This window comes from Oratosquilla oratoria, chromosome 10 (assembly GCF_046742065.1).
Source record: "Oratosquilla oratoria isolate Oo_2021 chromosome 10, ASM4674206v1, whole genome shotgun sequence".
NCBI lineage: Eukaryota > Metazoa > Arthropoda > Malacostraca > Stomatopoda > Squillidae > Oratosquilla > Oratosquilla oratoria.
Window position 1 is genome coordinate 26,896,276 of NC_134786.1, and position 16,833 is coordinate 26,913,108.

General features: G+C 37.5%; 1 protein-coding gene across 9 annotated transcripts in view; it reads right to left on the reverse strand.

Moving 5' to 3' along the window:
* LOC143029172 (sorting nexin-14-like) overlaps positions 1-16,833 on the reverse strand; it is a 184,921-nt gene that overhangs the window by 45,372 nt on the left and 122,716 nt on the right. For 7 of the 9 annotated variants that reach the window (XM_076191673.1, XM_076191678.1, XM_076191676.1 and 4 more), the window contains 2 exons: positions 6,835-7,009; positions 4,166-4,346 (listed from right to left, as the gene is read on the reverse strand). In XM_076191673.1, the coding sequence (XP_076047788.1) occupies positions 4,166-4,346; positions 6,835-7,009 (356 nt within the window). The remainder of the gene's footprint in view (positions 1-4,165; positions 4,347-6,834; positions 7,010-16,833) is intronic. The other 2 variants (XM_076191679.1, XM_076191677.1) reach the window with 1 other exon arrangement.

Genomic DNA, 16,833 nt, shown 5'->3' on the forward strand with positions numbered 1-16,833 from the left:
TAGGATTTTAGGTTCACCTTTTGGGATTTTAAATTGGTGTATCATATGGGCTTTTACCAATTTATTCTAGTGAGTGACCTTGTTTATCTGTTTTCCTTCACCTTGTTTATCCACATTATGCATAAACTAAATGTTAGTAATTTTAGGGTTGTTCTGTCTCATGTGATAATTTTCTTGTCTTTTAATTGTTAACTTTCATTAAAATAAAATACTTAATTGCTCTAGTTACCGGAGTGCTTTTGTTATAATTTTGTTGTGAAAATAACATTTTAAAACAAAACACTCTTTTTTGTTCCTGGAGAAATTAAAGTAAAAAAATTAGCAATACTTCAAATATTCCAACCTTCAAAAAAGTAACACTCTCCAGTTGCTTCTCATATTTCTTCCTCCTAGTCTCTTTGCTGCAGCCTTCCTCTGGCATCTATGGCACTGATGTCTGGCTTAACTGACTGTTAGAGGAACTGCATGGATTGTACCTGGGTGGCTGGGACACCATGCTAAGATGCCACACTAGTATTTACTACTTGGGTGACTACTTGGCTTGATGCCATGTGGACCCTTTGTCCCACCAGCATTCTACACTGAAGTGGCACCATGACACCCCCCCCCCCCCATTCAGAAAGTGCACTCCACAGCTGCCCATACTACACAGAATATGGAGACAATTCCTAGATGAAGGCATGGTCCCAGATATTATGAAACAAGGACTAATAACACCTATACACAAGGGGGTCAACAAAGGAGAAGCCAAAAACTATAGACCTGTCAACTTAATATCATTCATCTCAAAAGACATTTGAAGCTATAGTGTTAGAACACCTAGCTAACTTTTTTTGAGAAGAAAGGACTCTTCAATGTTCCACCAGCATCCTATGCTGAAGTGGCACCATGACAACCACTCCCTCCCCATTCAGAAAGTGCATTCCATGGCTGCACATACTACACAGAATATAAAGACAATCCCTTGATGAAGGCATGGTCCCAGATATTATGAAACAAGGACTAATAACACCCATACACAAGGGGGACAACAGAGGAGAAGCCAAAAACTATAGACCTGTCAACTTAACATCATTCATCTCAAAAATATTCAAAGCTATAGTGTTAGAACACCTAGTTGACTTTTTTGAGAAGAAAGGACTCTTCAATGATGGATAACACAGTTTCCTGAAAGGACAATCCTGCCTATCCCAGCTGCTAGCTCACCAGGAATACACAATGGAAAAGCTAGAAAGGGGACCATAGCATCCTACTACATAAGCTGAAGGCTTTGGGGTTTAACAGGGAAGTTGGGTCAATGGTTGCATAGCCTCCTCCATGACAGACAGCAATGTGTAGCCATCAATGGAACAACCTTGGAACTGTCTTCAGTGATAAGTGGCGCCCCACAGGGCTCTGTGCTGGGCCCTTTCCTGTTCCTAGTACTCATCAGTGACATTGACTGCACAGTTAACCACTCCAACATATCCTCATTCACAATTGACACCAGAGCCACCAAAGAAATAAGAGGGATTGAAGATACCAACCTCCTCCAGAAGGACCTTGAAAACATGCACATCAGGGCCATTGACAACAACATAAAATTCAATGAAACAAAATTTGAACTGATCAGATATGGCAAAGGCCTCACAAACAACATCCAACCCTACACCACAGCTCATGGAGAGATCATGAACACAGCAAATGTTAGAGATCTAGGAGTAATGTTGAGTTGAGATGGCAAGTTTACCACACACATTGACAACATTGTTGACAGCACTAGGAAATTATCAGGTCGGATCCTCAAAACATTCACATCAAGAGATGAAGATTGCATGATTACACTGTGGAAAACCCTAGTGCTACCAAAACTTGAATAATGATGCCAACTGTGGAACCCAAACAGTATAGGGGAGATAGAGAAACTTGAAAGTAGTCCAAAGAACCTTCATCAGCAAGATTGTGTGAAAGGCATGCCCTAATGGGACTGACTCAAGCACCTCAAACTCTATTCATTTCAAAGTTGCAGAGAGCAGTACCTGATCATTTACATGTGGAAAATGCTGGATGGTCATGTCCCCAACATTGGAGTGACACTTGGCCAAGAAAGGACCACAGGGAGATCTTGCTATAATGAAGGAATTGTCAGCAGCACAAGGAGCACCATATCTCTCCAAGCAAATTCCTTCACCAGAGTGGTCCCCAAGCTCTTCAATAGTCTCCCCAACTACTTGAAGACACCACATCCTGCACAGTGGAAGTATTCATAAGATGGCTGGATGGCTTTCTACAAGAAATTGAAGACTCATTTCCCACATCATCCTATAGAAACACATGGCCCCACTACGAGCTGGTATTATCATATACCACTTCACTGGAGGCAACATGGCCAGGGAAGAAGCAGCAGCAGTCCCTGTAGCTGAGGCGCAGTTGCTGAGATCTCCATTAGGTAACATACCTTAAGGACCAGTGACACCCCAATGGACCAGTCACTCGTTAGTCTAATTTGAATAGAGATTGATTTCCACTCATAGATGGATGCTGTAATTTTTATATTCTATCATCCATACTTTTTACTACCTTACTTCAATCTCCTTCAATCATACTTCAATTATAGTGGAGAGTTGATGGTGGAGATGTGTCTAAAGAATTAATGATAGCAAATACAGTGTTTATAGAGAAATTCAAGCACAAATACACATGGGAGAGGGTGGTGGATGGAAGGGTGGTAGATAGGGTATTAATGGACTATATAGTGACAACCAGGAGATTAGCAGGAAGAGTTAAGGATGCACTTGTTCTATGGGGAGAGAATGGGGGAATATCAGATCATTTTTTGGTGGAAGGTAAGTTGAGAGTGGAGGACAGATGGAGAAAGAGGAAAAGGACAGAATGTAGGGAGGTGCTTAAAGTAAACTACTTAGATGAGAAAGAAAAGGAGTACAATAAGAAGTTCAGAGAGGAGTGGGAGGGAGTGAAAGATAGAGTCGAACAAGGAGTGGAGGAAGAAGAGGGATGGTTTAAGGAGGGAGTCACAAGGTGTGTAAAGATAGTGCATGGAACAAGGAGGATGGGAGGAAATAGAAGGAAGGGTAATGAGTGGTGGGATGAGGAAGCAAAGAAGATTGTACAAGAGAAGAAGCGAGCATTCACAAATTGGTTACAAAACAGGACTAGAGAATCATATGAGAGGTACAAAGAAAAGAGAAGTAAAGCATAAGATAAAAGAGGCAAAGAGGAGAGCACATGTGAAATGGGGTAAGGGTATAACAGAAAATTTTGAAAGTAATAAAAAGGTGTTTTGGAAAAAAATTGGGAGAGGAAGAGGAATTGAATCAAGTAGAGAAGAAAAGGTAAGAGGTACAGATGGAGAGATGATAATGGAAGAGATGGCAAGAAGAGGAAGATGGGCAGAGTATTTTAGGGAGTTGCTAAATGTGAAGGAGGATAGGGAGGGAAAGGTAGTTGCAGTGGGTAGCACTAAGAAAATGACAGTGATGAGTGAGGAAAATGGAGGAGAAATATGGAAAGATGAGGTGAAGGCAGTTGTTAAGATGATGAGAGCAGGTAAGGCATCTGAGTTGGATGGGTGTCAAGAAGAATGTCTAAAAAAAGGAGGGGTGAGGGAGTATGTGTGAAAAAATAATTTGATGCAGCCTGAAGGGATCTCCCCATCTTTTCTTTTTCTGCATGGGGAGTCAGAGAGGGGGGTCACCAATTTAATGAAGCGGCCTTGCTGTAGATGTGTTGTGTCTTATGACACTGCTTCTGACCCAGGGCAGTAGGCAAGATGCAGGGATGACCCATCATCCAGGAGGAGTCAAGATGGGAGGGAGGGAGTAGGGTGAATGGGAGTGGAGTATGTGGAGATGGAATGGGTGGGAGAGGATTTTATGCATTTGTTTTTTGGCTACCTCCCTTGTTAGGGGGAAAGAGCCTTTGGTATATATGTGTACTTCAATCTCCTTTCCCACCTCCTACTCTACATCTCTTCATTTTTCCTCAGCACCGTATGGGAGAGGACAAAAATATCACCACCATCTCCAATGGCAAGTACCAGCTGGTGCATCATAGAAGATGGAAGGCAGGTCGATTATGTCCCTGCTACCAATTTTCATGCTTATCCACATTGTAGTAAAGTGAGTAACAACTAAAATGTTGAAAAAAGTAAAAAATTCGCACTTACCTCCAGTTACATCAATTCTAGTGACGTCCACAATGAAAGCATAATACGCTTTGCCTGTCACATCAACACGTTGTTCCACATGTGGAATGCTTACCCGCCAGGCAGTCAGATCACGAAAACTTGTTGTAAGGCCTTCTAGCCCCCCACCAATTCCTTCAGATAAACTGCTGCCATCTTCAGTCTAAGTAAATCATGTGTCATGAGAAAAAAAAAAAAAAAAGTCAGTAAAAGAAAGACAGCACAGTATAAAGGTATAGCATACAAGCAACAACAGAAACAATACTGGCAGGCATTTGGTGAAGATGGGAGTGCTACGCAGGTTTGGAAGTGATGGGTGAGATTGGAAGGACATGGCAAATAAACTAGTTGTTATTTGCAGATGAAAGAACACTTGCAGCTGATTCTGAGAAGGAACTGAAGCAAGAGGTGATTGCGTTTGGAAGAGTGTAAGAGATACGAAAGTTACAAATGAATGTAAGCAAAAGTAAAGCAATGAGATATACAAGGAATGAAGGTGGCAGATTGAATGTGAGTGTTAGATGTGGTCTCAAGTTTCACTGATGGATTTGATGAAGGGGGGCTTCAGATATATGTGGAAGGTCTGTCAAGCAGTAATGAGTGCAAAAGATAAAAATGGATTCATGAAAAGATGACACAACCCAATGGGGTGTTCTTCTCATCAGCTTAACTTTCAATTATTCTAGGAGGATGAAGAAGGGGGTCATCAAATGATTAAAAAATTGGGGTTCACCAAGCTCCTAATGTTACACTCTACTTTCTCAGGCCTCTCACACTTCACACTTTCATTAAGTTTGCCACTGTCATCATTTCTTGTACATCTCATAACCTTATTTTATCCACATTTACTCATAACTTTCTTCTGTCACATACCTTTCATAACCCAGTTGCAAACTGCCTCAGTTTCCCCTCAGAATCCACCAGAAGTGGGTTGGGATCCCCAAATAATATCTGGATCACTTTTTATGTCCTAATCTCACTCACTAATTCTAAACCACTGCCTAGCACATGGTAACATCACACAGCCCTAGCACAGTACTATGCATATATGATGCATGAAATGTTTCATAATTTTTTTTATAAACTAAAATAAACAACATAAAAATCACCACATTAAGTCTAGGGAAGCAAATGATATTGTTAAATGACACACTGAAAACCATGCACAGTGGGTAAAATTTAAAAGCTCTGCAAAGTCAAATCACTGCTACAACATTATATAATCATGCATATAAAAATATTCAAGCTGAAAAAATAATAAAAAAGAAACAAAAACACTACTGCCTAAACTAAAGGCCAAACCCAAACTTTAGAATAAGATTTCTTCCAAGCAAATAATAACTTAATCATAATTACAAATGAAAACACAGATAATCCAAATATGACATGGAGGAGCTTATGCATCTTTCATCTTTAGGTATAGACGTGTTTATTTATATTATCAATTATATGGATAGGGATGACAGGCAGTAATGGACATGAAATTGCCTAATGTAAACCTTATGTTCTGGCTGCCACCAGGTTGTTTTATCCATGTCTGTGTCTTAAGATACAAGGAGCTAAGATAATAAGGAAATGGGTGATAGGTAAAAGTGGGATAGGTGGGGGTAGGTGCATGCCTTGGCTGGCTACCTCACTAATAAGGGGGAATAAGTCTGTTGATATACACTTGTAAATAGATAGAAAAATCTAACACACCAAGTCTTTTACTGATCAAATTTCCCTAATCTTAAAGATTTTTGTGTGTCAAATTCTTCCCTTTATTAACATAAAGATACCCAGTGAAATCTTCAGATTCCCATCTCTCAGAATATATTGACTATCCCTAGTGCTTCTCCTTTGTTCAACAATTCTACAATTTATATAACCACTACCACATTCACATTTTTCTCTTTTTTCCATCATCCTTAACTTTCTAATAATTTCCTTAACAAATAATAATTGTTGCTTTGGGTTTAACTGACTGGGCACTCGCAGCCCCACAGCAGCTAGGAATGGTCCTCAGTCCCTCCCACTGATTCCCATGAAAAAAATGTTTGGTTGTCTGTATTGTGCCCTCCCACATCCAAACTGCCATTACCTGATTAGACAATGTTGCATGATTCGTGTGTATTGTATACCACTTTTATCCCTTCAAAACTGAAAATTTACCACCAAAATGGTGGAGTAGAGGAGGAGGAGGAGAAGGAGAAGAATGAAAAACTGTCAATATCAATACAAATCTTGGGCTCTCTCTAGATATTGAGAGTCAACCCCTCTTGATGATGGTGAGTGTGTGTGGGGGTGGTGTTGCATAATCTTTGTATGTGCAAAACCTTGATGACATCACACACCTGCCCCTTTCCCACTTCCATTCCAAACAATCTTATTTCCTCTAAGTACTATGAAACATCCATAAGAATCTGAAATTCAAACAATTAACCACAAACATCCTATGCATGTATACTAGCTGGCAGTGTCTCCAACTGACTTTGTTGTATGTAACAAAGCCTATCACCTGATGTTTATCATACAAATATTCTGGGTTGTGAGACTTGCAAATTATCTCATAGTAATCTTTCACACTGATACTGTACTATAAAAACATCTTTTACCACACTTTCACATTTAACAGAAACTTTACGTACTTCCAGGTATTAGATACCACTAACCAGCAATAGGGAGATATCATCAGCATGGTCAACATGGTCAAAACCAGCTGGTTCTTCGTGGCCAACCACGACGTTTGGTCGCAGGACCATCTGCTTGCCGATGTGCTTGAGGCTGCTGCCCATCCTGCGCACCACCTGTTTGCCCATGCTGTTGCCCTTGCTGCCCTCATTTTCCCTATATATGAACGTGCAAGCCAAACCATCAATGCAAAAGGGCTACATGGTGTGATATGTCAAAGGGTGAATACTTCTAAAAGGCAAACACCAAAAGGAAATTACTTGCAGGTTACAGTAGGGCAAGAATTGAGTACAAAAAGATGACATTAAATTGGCATGGTGTAACTGAGAATTAATCACAAAGAAATTGAGATAGGTTCTTTCATACTTGATCCACAAGCAGGACTATAGCAAAGCACGTGCAAGTGGTTCCCCACAATAAAGTAATAACATGGGGTGTCAAACTGCATTGTAATATATTTGATGAATTCACTACTTACAAAAGTGATAGTAATCTATGCAAATGCAACTTTTAATGATAGGTGGTATATAAGGAATGCCTCACATAAGGTCAGTGCAGCCTTGCTTGCTGGTGCAATGTAAGGGAGGGTAAAATATCAGGCAAACTCAAGTAATGATGTGGACTGGTAGGTATGGAATGCTGGTGAAAGAAAAAGTGAAATTAAAGTGAGTAGTGTAGGTAGTCTTGAAAGCCTTCAGTATGATGGTATATACTACTGCAGACACCTGAACCAGATCTATGATGTATTAGAAATGCGTTAATATACAATTTGTTGGTGATGTTGGATTCATACAATTGTTTATAGTCAATAAACTTAATTACATGGGAATAATTTTATATAGACAGATCAAATATCCAAAAAACAAAATATCATGGATCAATTTTAGGTGTTTGCAATAGTACAAAATTCTGGGCTATTGAAACATTTTGTACCAAGGCCAGAACCAGCAGTGGACATTGAAGCCATAAAAACAAGTCTAAACAGACAAGAAACCTAGGGTAGAAAATGATTACATATTGATACCATATAAAGTTGAACATAAAAATAACTAAGCAACATATTTCAAAGTTTACACTGCAAAAAGCCCTGATGAAAAGCTCTGACATTATTCACTTTTATTTTCATTCATTATAATTATTCTTTTATCCAAAGCAGCCATTAGCTAGCAAAGTGAAGTGGCTAGAAATGGATCAACCACCTTGCTTTGTATTTATTTACCTAGTTGCATTTTACGGGGTGTGAGCTATGCTTGTAGTGACCTGTTTTCATATCCCTCCAAATCCAGTTTATTCTTAAAATCGTGTATAGTTTTGGCATTCACTGTTTCTCTGTTCAGTTTGTTCCACACATCAATCACTCTATGTGGGAAGCTATTCTTTTTCAAGTCTCTTCTGTAGTGGTCTTTCTTAAGTTTCTTTTTGTGTCCTCTTGTTTCTCTTCTGTCCCACTTTAATAAGTCGTCTCTGTCAAGAATTTCCATCCCTTTCATAATTCTGAAAATGGTCAACATCTCTTTCTCTTCTCTGTTCCAGTGATGACAGATGTAATTTTTTCAATCATTGTTCATATGTCAGGTTTGTCAGTGTAGGAGCCATCTTTGTCGCTGCTCTTTGTATTTTTTCTAAATTTCTTATGTTCTTCTTTGTGCTAGGTGCCCATAGTGTTGCAGCATATTTTTTTAACCATCTCCTCATCTATGTAGTCGAAGGCCACTTTCACTGACCTCTCCAAATAATTTATTGACATGTTTATCAGGTGTCAAGTCACTTGAGATGATTACTCCCAGGTCCCTTTCTGAATCGACTTTTTTGACTTCTTTGTTTCCAATTTTGTACTGTCCCAATACTCTATTTTTACTTTTTCCAAATTCCATTATGCTACATTTTTTAATGTTGAAATTCATCTCACTTTTCTGACTCCATTCCCATATTTTGTCTAGGTCTTCTTGTAGCGATATGCAATCTTCTTCTGTTCTTACTCTCTTGAGTAATTTGGCATCGTCAGCAAAGAAGTTCATATAACAGTTTACTCCCTCATCCATATCATTTATATATATGGCAAACATTAAAGGAGCCAGTACAGAGCCTTGTGGGATGCCACTTTTCATATCTTCCCAGTTCAAATTTTTGTCTCTATGTACTACTCTCATTTTTCTCCCACTTAAGAAATCCTTCATCCATTCCAGCAGTTTACTTTGTATTCCTCCTATTATTTCAATTTTTCTTATTAATTTTTCATGTGGTACTTTGTCGAATGCCTTCAGCAAATCCAAAAGATGCAATATGCCCAGCCATCTTTCTTGTATTATTTCAATTAATCTTGAGTAAAAGCAGATTATGTTTGTAGCGCATGATCTTCCACTTCTAAAGCCAAATTGTTTGGGGTTTATTATTTTATTTTCTTCCAAGCGTTTGGCCCATTTGTTTCTGATGACCTTTTCACATATTTTTGCTACTGTTCTTGTAAGGGATACCAGTCTGAAGTTTGTAGGATCTTCCCTATTTCCTCCTTTATATATTGGTACTATGTTTGCATCTTTCCAATCTTGCGGCACCTTTCCCTCTTTGAGTGAGAAGTCAATTATCTTGTATAGTTTATCTGTCAGTTCATCTATACACTCTTTCAGTATCCAATTTGCGATTCCATCTGGTCCATGCGATTTCCTGACATCTAGGTTTTTTATCTGGTCTCTTATTTCTTTTTGTGTTACCTTTATTTCTTTCATCATGGGTGATCTTTCTTGTTGTCCATCTTCCCAAGATTGTGAGCTCTCGATTGTAAAAACAGATCTAAAATGTCTGATCATAACTTCTGCCATCTCTGTGTCATCTATATATTCTTTATCTCCTTCATGCAATTTCACTATTTCATGTTTATCCTTTAGTTTTTCATTTATATATCTGTAAAAGAGTTTAGGTTGGTCCTTACATTTGTCTATAATATCTTTTTCATAATTTCTTTTTTCTTTCCTGCATATATTCACATATTCGTTCCTAAGTCTTATATATATTTGGCATTTGGATTTTTTTTTATTTTTTTCCATTTTTTCCAGGCTTTGCCTCTCCTGTCTCTAGCCTCACTACACCTTTTGTTAAACCAACATCTTATGTAAATCTCTTTTTGTTTCTTTTTTGGTAAATATTTGTTAATTCCTTCCTTGTACTTTTATTTGAATATGTTCCATTTGTCTTCCATCTTTGCTTCCTCTTTAGAGAATTTTCCCCAGTTTGTGTTTTGGATTTTTTTTTCTTAGTTTAACAAAATCCATTTTGTTGTACATTAATCTTCCTTCTCTGTGTTTGTCATTCCTGTCTACATTGTTCTGTTCTTTTAATTCAAACTCTATTACCAGTAGTATATGCATTCTTTCCAATTGGTGTTTTATACTCCATTTTGTTCACAATATCTGGTTCAGAAGTTAATATCAAGTCTAGTTTTGATGGTTCCTCATTGTTTCTATACAAAGTTTTTTCCTTAACCTATTGTGTTAGGGTGTATTCGATGGTCATATCCAGTAGAATGTTGCTCCAAAGTTCATTTCCCCATTTAACTATAATTTCTTCCCAGATGATGTCTTTTGCATTAAAATTGCCCATGATTACTGTTTCCCTCTTTCAATAACTCGTTTAGTACAATCATAGTGTCTTCCAATAATCTAGGATGTTCACTGTCCGACCACACATGTGTATTTCTGCTTTTCATCTTTTTGTTTGCAATTTTAATCATAATTAATTCTACATTGCCTTGGCCTTCAATTGTCTTTGTCACATTTAGACCCTTTCTGGCCAATATCATGACACCTCCTCCCTGCTTTTCTGTTCTATTTTTCCCCCAGTGGTTGTATAGACCATGTCCTAATATGCTTGTTGATAGAGGTCCTTTCAATTTTGTCTCTACTATTCCCATGATGTCAGGTTTTTCTGTTTCTAGATAGTCATTTAGTTCATTGATTCCAGAGATCATGCCATCAATATTTGTGTATGCCAGTTTTAGTTTCTTATTTTCTTTTCTATTTTGGTTTAAGTTTCCATTTTTTTGAAGTACCATTTTTTCAGTCTTAAGTCCAGCACTCTCCAAAAAACTCATTTTTTTCCGTCTCTGTTATCTTCTCATTTCTATCATTGGCTTCAATTCTGAGAGCTTTGTCTTTCTCTTTGTCTACACTCATTTCCTTTTGTATCCATATATGTTTGAATTTCTTGCTGTTTGCCAGTTTAACGGCTTTCAATAATACCTCCTTGGCTATCATTTGGGTTCTTAGTTTTATTTTCAGAGGTTTATGTTTTTTCTTTTGAATATTTGCCTATCCTATGGATTTCGTCGATTTCTTTATCGAAATTTTGCCCTTCATCCTGTATTTCTTTCAGAATCTCCTTAGCTATTTCCTTCTCCTCCTTTTCTCTCTGGTATCTATACATATCGTGTTTTTCCTGGATACCATGGACCACAATGCACTTACCTTTGTCAACTGTATCTCTCACCCAATTTTCCTTTTCTTTAATTACTTTCATAACTGTTTCTTTTGTGTTTTCCTCCATCTGCTTTTGTACTATTTCTCTAAAACATATTTTTTTATTTTCCTGTTCTTATTTCCATAGATTTTTTACTTCAACGAGGTCTGTTTCTTTGATTGACTCTTCCACCTTTCCGGTCACTACTTGTAATTGCTCTTTGACCTCTTTTTCAGTTCATCATTATTATTTTTGTCTTCATTTTTCATTCTCTCGCTTTCTCTTTTTAGGATTTCAATTTCACTCTTTAGGTCACTTAGTTCTTTGATCGTTTGCTCATTACTCTTACGCAAAGTAATCAATTCTCTATGTACAGCTCAGTAGTCCAATTTTAAATCTATAATTTCTTCCATTAAGTCATTTATTTCACAATTTCTTAATGCATTACTATATCTAATTTCTCTATCTATATCTAAGTTTTTTTCCTATTTCACCTGGGTTTCTTTGAAACCCCGAGAAAAAGTTACTTTCCCACCTTTGGTTTTTCCTTGGAGTATCAATTACACAAGGGGGTTTGGGGATGACACCTCTAGGACTTTCCACTATACTTACGTCTAATCCTCTTTTTGCAGGTTAATTTGTTATTCTTTCTTCTTTATCTTTCTCCATTTTGCCGAAATCTATACTTATTTTAAGAACTGGAAAAACTGGAAAAACTTTTACCAGTCATACGAGTACCATAGTTCACCCATCCCGCACAATAACAACTGGTTTCTTTTGTTGTCAGTGACAAAACCACTAGATAGATGCACTCAATGCAGCACTTCCTTTCACTTCAGCATCTGGATGATGTGGTTATGTTGATGTTTGTGTGGAAAGAAAGAAGAAGAGAGAGAGAGAAAAAAGTGGGTGTTCTCCTTTTACACTTTATATACTTGATTATAAAAGCAAAATAATAATCTGACAGCATTTCAAGCTTATTTCTGGGAACTATGAACCTATTAGCACCTGTGGTAAAGTACTACAAGGGCAATATGAATCGATGAAACATGGTAGTTTCTTCAACTTGTGAAAACAGTGAGCAGAGAAGCCATAATAATAAGGAAATACTGGCTTCTACAATGTTGCCCATGTTGTATTAATGAGGGACAGTTTCTTTCACTTCATAGTGATACTCCTTGCTTGTTACAATTCAAATGCATGGTGCCAGTGATCCATGTCATCATATATCAATCAGTTGGTCAACTGTTGCCTCAAGTTTCATTGACTAGGAATCCATAGCCTCACAGCAGCTGGTGGTCCTCACACCCTTCCATAGATCTCTCTGCGAGTAAACTTTGTGCCTAAGTCAACACTGTGTTAGTGTGGGACTGAAGTGGTTTGGGTAAACCAACTCTGGCTATTTGGCCATTCTGTGGAAGTGCTGCATCCCACTCTACTGCTTTCAACCCAAACAATGTAGCAGGGAACAGGGATGACCCTTCATTCATGAGGTGCTGAGTTGGGGGGTGCATTGAATGGGTTTTCACATGTATCAAGGGGATGTGTGCTTTGACTCAGCCAACTGATTTATGGTATGGAAAGGTCCTTTGGCATGTAAGTACTGTAGAATTGTAAAGTTACAATATGCCAGGTGTCACTTCAGTGACAACTATCTCTAGTGCGGTTGGAATGGAACATACACATTTTGTGAGCATTTTGGGCACAAAGTCAAAGGATACACAGATACATACATGGGTCAAGGAAAATACCAGATATAGAAACAATGAAGAACCATGAGGACTAGATTTGATATTCACTTCTGAGCCTGAAATTGTGGACAAAATGAATTACAAGACACCAATAGGACCTTTCGCAGTGGGCGATTTGATACCAGACACTGCCAGATTTTGTAATTCTTGCTGGAAAATAAATATTTTTTTGGGCAAGTTTTATAAGCTTACAGAGGTGTATTGTTGTATATTGTGTCTGAAATCTAAGTCAATTAATTTCATGATTGCAAATGGCATATAGCATTGTTTGAGCCTCTATTTATAATTACAGATGATATTCGTAAAAGAGCCTATAATTGTATCAAGCCAAGCAATTTGTCATTTTCTACTGACTTCAATGGATGTATACTGATATATACTTTAATTTGAATGCACCTAGCAATAGGCAAATCCATGTAATGTATAGAAAATATAATTTTGCATCGAAGACTTAATTTTTCCGGTACGATTACGGTTTGTCTTTCTCTTACTTTTTCTTGAATCTGACGTGGTCTGCCACGGCACATGTAAAATTAGTTATATTTGTTTGAAAATAGCTCCCAGCAGATCTAAGAGGCTATTGTTTACACAAACGTCGCTCACCTCGTACGTCTGCCACCACTGTTATCTCACTGATTATCTTCATATACAGGACGTGACAGTGATATCCATTATTTTTCAACACTCAGATAAAATGCACAAACCGAAATCAACATCCTCTTATTTTTACTGCTCATATTTACTTCAGTAAAAATAATTACCTATTTTTAGTTTTATCTTATAATTAAATTAACAAAGCCTTATCACACACCAGTAAGTAAAGATTATAATATTAAGAGTCATGTTTTTAATTTTGAATACACTTATGCAGCCATTTATGTCATTTTTTTTTTTAACATTGGTTTCCAAATCAGCTTAGTCACCCCTTTGCCTCGTGAAATCCGAGACAATTGAAAATTCTAGCACTAATAGGAATCTACGAGCCTGACTGCGAAAGGTCCCATTGGGAAGAGTGACCACATACTAATAGATTTCAAACTTAAAGTACAAAATTATGTGAGAAGAAATGAGAAACATAGAGAAAGAAGATTAATGTACAACAAATTAGACTTTGTAAATCTTAGAAAAAATGTTCAAAACACCAACTGGGAAAATTTTTCAAATGAAGAAACAAAGATGGAGAAATGGAATATATTTAAAGAAAAATACAAGGAGGGAACAGATAAATATGTACCTAAGGAGAAACAAAAAATGATTTACATAAAGTGTTGGTATGACAAAAAGTGTAGTGATGCTATAGAAGAGACAAAGCCTGGAAAAGATGGAAAAAGACAAAAAAGCAAACATACATCAAACTGAGAAATGAATATGGAGAATATGTAGATATATGCAGGGAGGATAAAGAAACTATGAAAAAGATATAATAGATAAATGCAAAGAACAACCTAAACTATTTTACAGATATGTGAATGACAAACTAAAAGACAAACACGAAATAGTGAAACTATGGGAAGAAATAAAGAATACAGTGATCCCTCGCTACTTCATGGTTCAACTATTGCGGATTCACGACTTCAGATTTTTAAAATATATATATGGAAAATATATCACGGAGTTTCTGGAAAATTCTAGAAAAATTGCAATATATGAACACCTAAAAATTTTCATCAAATTCATCAAAATATTAATAATATTATTTCCTAGTCTAGGAACAACAAAACAAGTGTAAAATAGTAAAAAAACATATACAGGGGTATTTGAGATTGTAACTCACATGACAAAAAATCTAGAATGCGATGTGCATACAGTAACCACATATCCTGTTGTTGAGAAAACACAAAGTGTACCATCTTGGTGATGAGGTGCATTGCAAGATGGACTGTGGTTGGTGCAATGGAGAGAGACCATGAATCACAGCTTTCTATTTAGTAGTCTGGCCTGTGACTGGTGCTTTGACCGATGCTCAGATCCACAGCATCTTCCCTTGTCTCTCTCTTGCGGCCATTTCGCTTCAAGCTTTCTCGCTGAGCAGTTTACTATACTATTTTACTCTGTGCTGTGCAATTTTTTTGTTTTGTTTCTTTGCACTGAACTTTGTGCTTTTATCCCCTGCAATGGCTCCCAAGCATGCTGCTTCTTCCAAGGCTGGTACTGAGCCTAAATGCAAATGAAGAATGATGAAGATTGCTGAGAAGGTGAAACTTCTGGATATGTTGAAGGAAGGGAGAACTTTTGCTGCCGTAGCCCGCCATTTTAGCGTGAACGAATCCACCGTTCACTACATTAAGAAGGACAAGGCTAACATTAGGAAGACGGCTGCCATCACCTTTAATAAGTTGGCAAAGAGAGTGGTTATGGTTCGTAATAAAACTATCATCCGTATGGAAGTGATCACTTGCTGTGATCATTGGAGGTGACAGCTTAGCAGACATGACCACAGGAGACACTGACAAATTATTAGACTGCCACTCCCAGCCGCTAACTGACACAGACCTCGAAGACTTGACAAAGTTGGCCAGTGAAAAAGAAGAAGAAACACAGCAAGAAATGGAAGAAGTTGTCGACCAAACTGGCTTGATTTTGGAATGGCTGACCAAGTTCTGCAACCTGGCTAAAGAATTGAGAGAGGGGTCACAGGAATGGGACAATGATATGGTTTCTTCTGTGCAATTTTGCAACAGGTCGACAAAGTCATGAATCACCTACAAGACACTCCTTGAATGGAAAAAGCAGCAGTAGCAACTTTCTATCACAATATTTTTGCAGCCTCACAAAAAAGAGCAAGTTCCTGCTCCTACTACTACGGTTGCACCTTCAGAAGAAGTGGAAGAGGTGTCCCAGGAAAGGGCACTGCCATCTGAAGAGATGTAAAATACAGTCACCAGCTGCACCGTAGAAGTCATCATCAGCCTCATCATCATCATTTCTACTGGACAGCAAATTCATCACCCTCATCATTCAAATTTTACTTCAACTTCTTTTGTGTTGTGTACAGTAACAATCTTTATTTCTTTTAATTGTAAGTATTATTGCTTAACAGTTGTCCTTGTTATTAATAAAGCACTGTAATGGGTGGGTTGTTAACAGTACAGGGGTTTTAAAAGTCCAAATGCACGTTAAATAAATACTGTAAATATGGTGTCCCTACTTCGCGGAAACTCAATTATCGCGGCTGGTCTTGGAACCAATCTACCGCAATAAACAAGGGATCACTGTATATAGAAGATGTAGAAATGGCTGAAGTTATGACCAGGCATTTTAGTTTTGTATTTACAATTGAAAACTCACAAATTTGGGATGAAGGACAGAAAGATCCCCCGAAATGAAAGAAATAACGGTGACACAGAAAGAAATAAGGAACCAAATAAAAAACTTTGATGTCAGAAAGTCATATGGGCCCAATGGAATTGTGAACTGGATATTGAAAGAATGGATAGATGAACTAACAGACAAAATACACAAGATAATTGACTTCTCACTCAAAGAAGGAAGAGTACCACAGGATTGGAAAAATGCAAATATTGTTCCAATATACAAAGGAGACAAAGAAAATCCAACAAACTATAGACTGGTAACCCTTACAAGCACAATAGCAAAACTATATGAAAAAGTTATTAAAAATAAATGGATTAAACACTTGGAAGAGAACAATATATTAAACCCTAAACAATTTGGTTTTAGAAGCGGAAGATCATGTACTACAAACTTAATATGCTTTTACTCAAGATTAATACAAATAATACAAGAAAGATGGATTGGCAGATTGTGCTTTCTTGG